This window comes from Trachemys scripta, chromosome 1 (assembly GCF_013100865.1).
Source record: "Trachemys scripta elegans isolate TJP31775 chromosome 1, CAS_Tse_1.0, whole genome shotgun sequence".
Classification (NCBI taxonomy): Eukaryota; Metazoa; Chordata; order Testudines; family Emydidae; genus Trachemys; species Trachemys scripta.
The window spans coordinates 237,109,792-237,121,932 of record NC_048298.1 but is presented as its reverse complement, the minus strand read 5'-3'; the positions used below and the strand labels follow the sequence as shown (position 1 = coordinate 237,121,932).

The window sequence follows — 12,141 nt, the reverse complement described above, 5'->3', positions numbered from 1 at the left end:
TTAGACATCTTGTCTGATGAAAATAACAAAGGCCTGAGATGCATCTTCCCCATCTCTGATGTCACCTCTTCTGTGAGTCTGAAATGTATCAGTGTTTCAGCCTCCTCTTTCCTTCGTGTCTTTCTTGTGGTGATGGTTGGCTCTGTTCACAGAGTCTCTGCTCTTAAATAGGGCCTCAATCTCTGTGCCATGTGCTGAAATTGAGAAGCTCCAGACACTCCAGTCATGCTTGCCCCCTTCTTGTGGGCTCTTGTGTATGGACACTATTGTTCCATGGCTATGGGTCAGTAGTTGGCAGATGATGACCCTAAATTGCAGTTTTGATGGCTTTTTGGTGACAGTCCTTCAAAGAAGTGTCAAACACTTTCTTTCCCAGGCAGGGCAGCTATCTGGAATGGAGAATAATAGGCTTGCCTTAGGCAAGCCCGGACTTTTGCAGTCACATAGGCAATATTTCCACCCACAGACTATGTCTACACTTACAAGCTTACAGAGGCACAGCTGTATTGGTACAGCTGTGTTATGCCGATGGGGGAGAGCTCTCCCGTCGACATAATAAAACCAGCTTAATGAGTGGCGGTTGCTATGTCAGCGGGAGAGCATCTCTCGCCGATATAGTGCTGGTGCACGTGAGCGCTTATGCTAGCAAAACATATGTTACTCGGGTGATTTTTTTCAAATCCCTGTGTGACAAAAGTTTTGCAAACATAAGTGCTAGTGTAGACATGGCCTAACTACAACAGAAACTTCATAATTTGACATTACCATTTTCCACTTTAACATGTTTTACATTGTTTACACTGCATGAATAGAGAGAGATTTTGTAATATAATGTAGTTGTTTTTCTGTTCGCTTTTTGTTGGTGTCTTTAAGATTTATGTGTAGATATAAAAACCATATACCTCTTTTGCATGCATTCACACCATTAAATTTAGTTCCTTGCAGTAAGGATTTAGTTCCTCAATTTACCTTTGGTGTTTCACTATGCACACTTAACAACACTATCTAAATAATATAGTTTAGAAATTTGCTAAAATCAGTTTAGAAAATGAGAATAATACATTCTCTTAAATGTCAAATAATGTGTGTCAAAAGATAAGCTTTCACCAGTATATTGTTTAGAGACAAAATTCTTTATTAAACACTCATTAGTTTACTACAAATTTATTAAATATATACATGAGTACACAGACTATTTATACTTCAGCAGGCTTACTGCTTAAGTGTTCCAATAAGAGGAATATAATGAATTTCAGATGTAGTTATAATGTGTTGGTCTGATTTTGTGTGTGTGTGTGTGTGTGTGTTTTTTAGCAAAGCCACTACACTTGAGAGAACCTATGGACCAGCTTGGATAGCATATGGACATTCATTTGCAGTTGAGAGTGAGCATGACCAAGCAATGGCTGCTTACTTCACAGCAGCACAGCTGATGAAAGGGTATGTCAAAAGTAGACTATACCATTTTATATATATATTTTTCATTGATAAAAATATACTTAAGACAATAACTCAAATGGAAACTTCAGTACCAGGCAAACTAGTTGAAACTACAGTAAAGAACAGAATTATCAGACACTTAGATGAATATGATTTGTTGGGGAAGAGTTGACATGGTTTTTGTAAAGGGAAATCATGCCTCATCAATCTACTAGAATTCTTTGAGGGAGTCAACAAGCATATGGACATGCGTGATCCAGTAGATACAGTGTACTTAGATTTTCAGAAAGCCTTTGACAAGATCCCTCACCAAAGGCTGTTAAGCAAAGTAAGCTGTCATAGGATAAGAGGGAAGGTCCTATCATGGATCAGTAACTGGTAAAAAGATAGGAAACAAAGAGTATGAATAAATGGTCAGTTTTCAGAATGGAGAGAGGTAAATAGTAGTGTCCCCCAGGGGTCTGTACTGGGACCAGTCCTATTCAACATATTCATAAATGATCTGGAAAAAGGGGTAAACAGTGAGGTGACAAAATTTGAGGATGATACAAAACTACTCAAGATAGTTATGTCCAAAGCAGACTGTGACGAATTACAAAAGGACCTCACAAAACTGGGTGACTGGGCAACAAAATGGCAGATGAAATTCAATGCTGATAAATGCAAAGTAATGCACATTGGAAAACGTAATCCCAACTATAAATATAAAATGATGGGGTCTAAATTAGCTGTTATCACTCAAGAAAGAGTTCTTGGAGTCATTATGGATAATTCTCTGAAAACATCCACTCAATGTGCAGTGGCAGTGAAAACTGCTAACAGAATGTTGGGAATCATTAAGAAAGGGATAGATAATAAGACAGAAAATATAATATTGCCTCTCTCTAAATCCATGGTATGCCCATATCTTGAATACTGTGTGCAGATGTGGTCGCCCCATCTCAAAAAAAATATATCGGAATTGGAAAAGGTTCAGAAAAGGGCAACAAAAATTATTAGGGGTAAGGAACGGCTTCCATATGAGGAGAGTAAAAAGACTGGGACTTTTCAGTCTGGAAAAGAGACGGCTAAAGGGGGATATGATTGAGGTCTATAAAATCATGACTGGTGTGGAGAAAGTAAATAAGGAAGTGTTTTATACTCCTCATAATGCAAGAACTAGGGGTCACCAAATGAAATTAATAGACACCAAGTTTAAAACAAAAGAAAGTATTTTTTCACACAATGCACAGTCAACCTGTGGAATTCCTTGCCATAGGATGTGGTGAAGGCCAAGACTATAACAGGGATCAAAAAAGAACTAGATAAATTCATGGAGGATAGGGTCCATCAATGGCTATTAGCCAGGATGTGGAGGGATGGTGTCCTTAGCCTCTGTTTGCCAGAAACTGTGAATGGGCGACAAGGGATGGATCACTTGATGAATACTTGTTCTGTTCATTCCCTCTGGGGCACCTGGCATTGGCCACTGGCGTAAGACAGGATCCTGGGCTAGATGGACATTTGGTTTGACCCAATATGGCTGTTCTTATGTTGAAAACAAGGGAGGAAAAAGATTATAAGTAGTGTTCCATTATGCTTCTGCTTGTTGAATTCATCATTTGTATTTGATTATTGCTTACAGTTTAAAAGTTTAGATAGTGTTACTACCTAGCTTGTCATTAAAGTCCAGTTATCTTTCTTTTCAGTTTATAGGTGAAGAAGCAGAACTGGATTAAACTCAGAATTAACTTGGGGATAGGAAAGGGAAATACACATGTCTAGGCTAAAATACTAGTAAACATTAGAATTAACTTTTTACTAAATATTTTCCCTTTAAGGTACTCTTCAGATTAATACTTCATTTAGAATCTATTTCATGTAGTGTTACATAATACATATTCTTCCTTGAGTTACTGCATATTTGGATCCCATTTAGCGTCCATGTGCCCCAGTATAGATATTTGGAACATTTTCACTAGCAGTGTCCAGTAGCAGTGGTCCATGCGCACTGTATGCCTCCCTGCTGCACCCTCACAGGGCATAAAGGGCACAGCAACCCCAACTGCCTTAGGCAGTGAGTTGTAACAACATAAGTGTCCCTTTGTAGTAATCTTGTTACTTAGCATTTAATCTGATAGTTGGTAGTTAATTTGTTTATAGGTAGTAGGTTAGTGCACTTGTTACTGTTTAAATTAGCTTGTTTGCAGTAGGTATAGGGAAAAAAGCAATTTATGGCAGAGCCCAAATCTCTGGGCTTCAAGACAGGTCCCTTTGTAGGGGGGTTGTTCTTGTGACTGACACCTACGACAGGCGCCTTTACTGTCTGGTTGAGCAACATATCGTTGCTAAGTGTGTCATTTGTAAGTCCTTCAAGAAGCACACACAAAAGGAGAGGCAGTTCAGCTTTTTCTTATGGAAAAGTCCATGAGAGCTATGTCTGACACAGAGCATGAACTTGGTACAGAGGCTTCTGTTTTCACAGCTTATCTCACCAATGCTCCTGTCACCAGAAATGTGACAGCTAATTCAGCAGCATTTAAAAAGATGAGATTCAGAAAGGTCAATCAGAGGAGGCAGGGACCCCCGTTGTTAGAGGACTGAATGACTCTAAAGGCCTGGTCTACACCTAAGTTGATCTAGCCACAGTTGCCTAGGGCTGTGAAAAATTTCATGCCCTGAACACTGTAGTTATGTCGCCCTAACCCCTGGCATAGACACTAGAAGTCAATGGAAAGATTCTTCGGTCGACCTAACTACAGCCTCTTGGAGAGGGGGATTACCTACATCGACGGGAAAACACCGTCCATCAATGTAGGAAGTGTCTACAAGAAAGTAGCTGCAGCGCTACTGTTGCAGCGATAGGGTAGACATACCCTAAGTCAGTTTCCTGGCGCGAAGCCTGTCTCCAGTGGCAGGAGCAAAGAAGAGGTCTTCAAAGGAGCCCTTACTGCTGGTGCCGAGAGAGAAGAGGAACTGTTGAAGGGAGCCATTACTGTCGGTGCAGGAAAGAGTGGGTCTGAGACCTACCATGTTGCACTGCATTACAGAACTGGTACAGAAACCTGCTTCTTCATCTAAAAGATCCCAAGAGAAAAAGAATTCACAGACATCTGCCTTCTTCCTTTTTGGCACCGGCTTCAGCAGCACTGTCATTCTTAGCATCACAGTGAGGACAGACTTATACAGTGCTTCCCTTGTCGGCATTGGCATCTTTGAATTACAACCAGCAGTTTCAGCTCTAAAGGAAGGTTCAAAGTAGAGAGGCATCTACAGTGCCTCACTGTAGGGACCTCTTACAACTAATGACCTCAGGGTCATTCCAGAACCTGAGTCACCACTCATGGAGGTTTTCCTGATCTTGATACCAGACAGATCCCCTCTTCAAAAAAGAAGCAAGCGTATCTATAATGAAAATTTATGTGAACCAGCACAGCAGTACAATTAAGAATTTGAGTCCCACTCAAATCCTTCAGTCTGCTGTCAAGACTTCTGCATTAGAAGTTTCTTCATCCAAAGACTGACTCCTCTGCAGACTCTGACAGGAGTCCACCACTAAGAAGGAAATCACATGGATGGAAAGAAAATAATTCTAGGGACACATATATGTTATGCTCATACAAAGCACAATGGATCTTTATAGAGGAAGGCAAATACACAGCATTTGTTGAGAATACAACAGTTAGAATATGACACACACACTCTCTCTCTCTCTCACACTTCTGCCAGTGATGTTCATAGTTACCAGTCTGTTGTAGCTCGAGTCAATCTAATGGCCAGTTAGATTGAGCACGAGTTTGGAGCTGGGCTCTTCTCGGTCGCGATCCGATGCTCCTGGAGTGTGGCAAGACAAACCCAAAGTCCCATGGCCAAGCACCCTGTTCTTATAGGTTTTTTTCTCTGTTGAAGTCTATTGATTTTGCTGTGTCAGTTTGTGACCGGTTACTTCTTAATTAGTGTAAACATTTCAATACACCTCCGAGAGGGTCATTCTGTCCTTTGTTCTGATTTAATCAATTGTCCTTAGGGGAGCCAGCCTTCACCTCAGGGTCGTCAATCTGCCCTTCATTATGGATGTGTGTTGATGATTTTTTGATGTCCTTTAAGTCTCTTCACTCCTTCTTTCTTGACCATCTGGCTATAACAATGGCCTTCATACCTTTTCTTTTCCTGATGCATACATTTCTCACTCACACAAACAGATTGAGAATACAAACAGGATCTTGGACTAAATCACAAAGAGGTATAACATTTTACTACACCCTTTGGTTTCCATCTATTTTATATGCTGGAGGCTTGGATAGCAATCACCACATTGCAATGGGTCCTTCAAGTAATAATAAGGGATGGTTATGCCATTCAGTTTCAGTCCCTGCCTGCTTTCCACCCCTCTTCTTAGTCCCTTTTCAGGGACCATTTTCATGAGCATGCCATGCGTCAGGCGATAGATGAACTGATCAAACTAAGAGCAATAGAGTTAGTAACTGAGAAGTTTATTGGAAAAGGCTTCAATTCTCCTTATTTCCTCATACCAAAAAAGAAAGGCAGCTTACATCCAATTCTAGATTTGGGACCTCGACAAGTTCATTCAGTGTGCCACATTTAGCATGGTAGCTCTCACTTTGTTGCCCTCTACGGGATGCTTATTTTCATGTGTCAGTACACCCCATGCACAGAAAGTGTCTACATTTTATGGCTCTGGAGGGTCATTATCAATTCTCAATACCACCTTTTGAAATTTCATTAGCATGGTGGATGTTACAAAGTGCCTACAAGTAATTGCAGCCCATCTATGCAGACAAGGGTTGCATATTTACTAGGGCTGTTGATTAATCACAGCTAACTCACGCGATTAACTCAAATAAATTAATTGCGATTTAAAAAAATAATTGCAATTAAAAAACTTAATCGCGGTTAATCACAGTTTTAATAGCACTGTTAAATAATAGAATACCAATTGAAATGTATTAAATATTTTGATGTTTCTACATTTTCAAATATATTGATTTCAATTATAACACAGAATACAAAGTGTACAGTGCTCACTTTATATTATTTTTATTACAAATATTAGCACTGTAAAAATGATACAAGAAATAGTATTTTTCAATTCACCTCATACAAGTACTGTAGTACAATCTCTTTATTGTGAAAGTGCAACCTACAAATGTAGATTATTTTTTTTGTTACATAACTGCACTCAAAAATAAAACAGTGTAAAACTTTAAAGCCTACAGGTCCACTCACTTGTTCAGCCAATTGCTAAGAAAAACAAGTTTTTATTTACATTTCCGGGAGATACTGCTGCCTACTTCTTATTTACAATGTCACAATAAAGTGAGAACAGGCGTTCGCATGGGATTTTTGTAGCTAGCATTACAAGGTATTTATGTGCCAGATATGCTAAACATTCGTATGTCCCTTCATACTTCAACCACTATTTCAGAGGACATGCTTTCATGCAGATGACGCTCATTAAAAAAATGTGTTAATTAAATTTGTGACCAAACTCCTTGGAGGGGACAATTGTATGTCTCCGGCTCTATTTTACCCACATTCTGCCATATATTTCATGTTATAGTGGTCTCGGATGATGACTCAGCACATGTTCCTTTTAAGAACATTTTCACTGCAGATTTGACAAAACCCAAAGAAGGTACCAATGTGAGATTTCTAAAGATAGCTACAGCACTCGACCCAAGGTTTAAGAATCTGAAGTACCTTCCAAAATCTGAGAGGGACGAGGTATGGAGCATGCTTTCAGAAGTCTTAAAAGAGCAACACTCCAATGCGGAAATTACAGAACCCGAACCACCAGAAAAGAAAATCAACCTTCTGCTGGTGGCATCTGACTCAGATAATGAAAATGAACATGCGTCAGTCTGCACTGCTTTGGATTGTAATCTAGCAGAACCCATCATTAGTATAGATACATGTCCTCTGAAATGGTGGTTGAAGCATGAAGGGACATGTGAATCTTCAGTGCATCTGGCACGTAAATATCTTGCAACGCTGGCTACAACAGTGCCACTAGCTTGTAATTCACTATAACCCCCAGATCCCTTTCTGAAGTACTCCTTCCTAGGCAGTCATTTCCCATTTTGTATGTGTGCAACTGATTATTCCTTCCTAAGTGGAGTACTTTGCATTTGCCTGTATTGAATTTCATCTTATTTACTTCAGACCATTTCTCCAGTTTGTCCAGATTATTTTGAATTTTAATCCTATCCTCCAAAGCACTTGCAACCCCTCCCAGCTTGGTACTGCCCACAAACTTTATAAGTGTACTCTCTATTCCATTATCTAAATTGTTTATGAAGATATTCAAAAGAACTGGACCCAGGACTGATCCCTATGGGACCCCACTTGATATGCCCTTCCAGCTTCACTGTGAACTGCTGGTAACTACTCTCTAGTAACAGTTTTCTAACCAGTTATGCACCCACCTTATAGTAGCTCCATCTAGGCTATATTTCCCTAGTTTATGAGAAGGTCATGCAAAACACTATCAAAAGCCTTATTAAAGTCAGGGTATACCACATCCTCCATATCTACAATGTTGGTTATCCTGTCAAAGAAAGCTGTTAGATTGGTTTGACGTGATTTGTTCTTGACAAATCCACGTTGACTGTTTTATCACCTTGTTACAAACTAGGTGTTTGCACACTGATTGTTGATTATTTGCTCCACTATCTTTCCAGGTAAGAAGTTAAGATGACTAGTCTGTAATTTCATGTCTGTAATTTCCATGTCAGTGTTCTATTCCAATAATATTAGATTAACTCTTATCCTTAAAGCACTTGGCACTATTGCTTCAATCAAAGTTCATTTGGCAGCATTCCATTCCATATCTGTATTTCATCCTCCAGTAGAGGAAGGTACAATCTTCTCTCTTCAGTCAGTGAATAGATTTATGGAAGGGCTTGTCCGCGTTTTTTCTTCCCGTGAGAAAGATCACTCAAATATGGGACTTAAATTCAGTGGGTTTTTTGCTTATGGGCCCTCTTCTCTCCACTCCCCTCCCCTTTGAATCTCCCAAATTATCCTGTTTCTCTGCTATCACTGAAGGTAGCATTTCTGGTGGCAATTACATCAGCTTGTAAAATAAGCGAATTACAAGCCCTAATGATAAATCCTCCATTTACACTTTTTCACCTGTCTAGAGTAATGATGAGACTGCATCCATCTTTTATGCTTAAGGTACTATCAGATTTTCATATCCATTCATTCACCAGGTTTTTTTTTCCAAAACCTCATTCTTCACCTATTGAATATAAATTACATACTTCAGAATTGAGAAGATTGCTGTTATATTACCTAGATAGAACTAGATCTTTTTGTAAAACTTCAAGACATTTTGTTCTGTGTGGTAATCATTCAAAAGGGATGACTGTTTCATCATAAAGACTTCCAAAATGGGTATCCAATTGTATTAGAACTGCTTATGATATTAGAAGAGTCCTCCATCAGAGTGCAAGCTACATCAATAGCATGCTTAAGTCAGGTTCCAGTATTGGAAATATGTAGAATGGCTACCTCGTCTTCAGTGTATATGTTTCCAAAATGTCATTTGTTAGTCACCACTTCAAAATCTGATGCCCGTTTTGGAAGAACCGTTGCAATCTCTTTTCTTAGCTCCCACCTCCTTTAAAAAATGATTGCTAGCTTATCACCATAAGTGGGATCCACATGTCCAGTAGCTCAAAGAAGAAAGAAAGGTAACTTAGCTAATAGTAACTACTGTTCTTCAAGATGTTCTGCACATGTGCATCCCACAACCCATCTTTGCAGTTCAGTCTTATGAATGAGGATTTTGGTCAGCGAAGGAACTGAGTGGTGATTGTTGTCGCTGCCCCCTTTATGCCCTGGCACCTAAAGGGCACATGTGCAACACCTACTGGACACTGCTAGTGAAAATGTTTTGAACTCTTGTGCTGGGGCACATGGACGCTATAAGTGGGATTCATGTGAGAGCATCTCAAAGAATCAGTTACTGTCAGGTAAGTAACTGTTCTTTTTAATTTTTTTTTTTTATTTAAAGTTTTTTTTAATGGTATACTTATAAAGTATCATACAATTAAATGCTTTTAAGATTTCTGCAAATTATTAAATATTTACATCAAGCAAATATATGAAACTTCCTTTTTTTCCTTATTTTTTACAGCTGTCATTTGCCGATGCTCTATATTGGACTAGAATATGGTTTGACTAACAATTCAAAATTAGCTGAAAGATTTTTCAGCCAAGCCCTAAGCATTGCACCTGAGGATCCTTTTGTTATGCATGAAGTTGGAGTGGTTGCATTTCAAAATGGAGAGTAAGTTTGCAAAAGAAGATAAAGAAAGACAATACTACTAATCTATATTCTTTTCCTAAATGTAATGTAGTAGCATATATTTTGTTTTTATATAATAATCTAATAATAAGCCATTTTGAGCTACAGAACAAGAAATTGCTTATGATTCTAGTTAGTTAGTATTCACCCTAAACTCTTACTTATCAAATTAGTTTCTCTTCTAATAGGGTATTTTATCTGGTTTGATGTTTTAAGGATTGAGTCGGGAAAGAATTGATACTTGGGAATGAGGCACATATAGAACAGCCAGTCATCACATGAGGTATTCATTTGTGCAGGAGATTCCATGTATTGAAATGGTATTTGTAATGTCATACAATGAAGCATTCTTTGTTTTTGGCAAATTGGGAAGTACCAAGATGATTCCAGAGAAGGGAACAAATTTTCAAAAGGTGTATAAGGTTACGGTTTTGATTGTTATCCATAGCCTGGTTATTGGGAACACTTAACATGTTTCTGGGCTGTACTCCATTTTAATTTTTGCTCTGTAGTTTGGCTTTAAGATCATGCACCTATGTGTGCAAGATGTTTGTCACAACTGCTTGTATTTCACCATTTAATCAATGTGAATGAATTTATCTGTGCATAAATAGTGTAAAAGATAACTTTTCTCTCTTTCTAACATAGCTTATTCAGCTTTGTCATTAAGAAGGGACTTTTGAATGTAAACTGTGTGATAGATACTTTGTTGGTAATTCCAGTAACGTTTTTTTTTTATTTTAGCTGGAAAACTGCAGAAAAGTGGTTCCTTGACGCTTTAGAGAAAATTAAAGCTATTGGGAATGAGGTAATTTTTAATTAATGCGTACTTAATTTTATGTCAATGAACTATTTATTAAAACTGCAGGTTCTCATATTATATTGCATTATGTAATTGGATTGTTAGAATAAATGCAGTAAGTTCTGAGACATTGTCCACCCTCATGATATAGACTGTGACTTAAAACCTTAGCCTATTATCATTAAGTTCTGCCATCCAGTGTTTTCATATTTTTACATCATGCTTATCAGACATCCTTTTTACCCTTTCCAATACCTAGAACAACAAGCCTTCAGCTGAAATTAAAAAGTAACAGATTTAAAATGTATTCCTACATGCCTGTGGCAAAGCTGTTAGCAGAATCCAGATCTGACTCCCAGTTGTGTGCCTAAACTGTTAGACTATGCTCCATCCCATATGAATTCTCCAATCACATATAAAGCTCAGTACAGCAAGGTATTGATTCAGATATCTTAGTTTTTAAAAAAATGCTTAGACATGCATAGGAATAAGAATAGAGTTTGTAGTTACGGTATCTGTGGTAAAGTTACAGCTCTTCTTCTGATGCTTAAGAGCATAAGCTAAACACCGTGACCAGAAAGGAATTTAAGGATTTTGGCAGCTTAGATATTGGCATTGTGTGGCCAGTAAATGGACTAATTATTTCATAGCAGATAAATTTAGACCATGGAAGAAAAGGGATAAAGCCAAATGGAATATTTAGTATTTGCAATCATTCTGTCAAGATCTAGTTTTACTGAGGGTCACTTCTACACTGCTTGTTGATGAACCCAGCTGTGCTAATAAATAGTAAAGGGTTAAGTTTGAAAGTGCAAAGCTGGCATTGAATTTGTAAGGTAAAGATATCATCATTTTTGTGTTTGCCACCTTGTCCAAATAAATGTTATCACTGCAATTTTTAGGGCTGTTTAACTGGGATGGGGGCTGGAAGAACCTGGAAAAGATAACTAATATGGGGAGGGCGATTCACTTTAATCAGTAAATGGTTTCATTGGACAACATGTTTGCTTATTTTACCTATAAAATTATATGTAGCTAACTGTTTAATATAAAAGGAATTTTAAATGCCTGTCTTCAAGTTTTCATTCTCCATGAATGAACTGCCTTGTTCATTTACATGCTGGTTTCTCTCTAGTAATTGAACACACGGAATTTAATTAAAAGCTGTGAGGTTGATATCATTAGGTTGGATGTATTATTTTGCAGGTAACAGTTGATAAATGGGAGCCTTTATTGAACAACTTAGGACATGTGTGCAGAAAGCTCAAGTAAGTGGAAAATGTGAAATGTTTTAAAGCTATATTTACCTGGTATGTTAGAAAAAAGTTTGTTCTTCTTGGACCCATTGCTTATTTGCAATAAGACTTTATTCTGTCAAAGCAATGTAAGGGGGTCTTCTTGTAAATCAGAATGAGGCCACCTAAATCTGTTCGTGCACATTCATTTGCAGTGTGTTTACACATGGACATGGTGTACAGACAGAGGATGCCTCATGTATATGCAATAATTTATATAAAATTTTAAGTCTTACAATTATTTTATTAGTTGATAAAATTTTAATCATTAGTGCTCAGATCTACATTTT

At 38.0% G+C, this 12,141-nt stretch overlaps 1 protein-coding gene across 1 annotated transcript in view; it reads left to right on the top strand.

Annotated features, from left to right (window-relative positions):
• CDC16 (cell division cycle 16) overlaps nucleotides 1-12,141 on the top strand; it is a 67,980-nt gene that overhangs the window by 27,585 nt on the left and 28,254 nt on the right. The window contains exons 12-15 of the mRNA XM_034758105.1: nucleotides 1,315-1,440; nucleotides 9,584-9,736; nucleotides 10,499-10,562; nucleotides 11,763-11,824. Coding sequence (XP_034613996.1) covers nucleotides 1,315-1,440; nucleotides 9,584-9,736; nucleotides 10,499-10,562; nucleotides 11,763-11,824 — 405 coding nt within the window. The remainder of the gene's footprint in view (nucleotides 1-1,314; nucleotides 1,441-9,583; nucleotides 9,737-10,498; nucleotides 10,563-11,762; nucleotides 11,825-12,141) is intronic.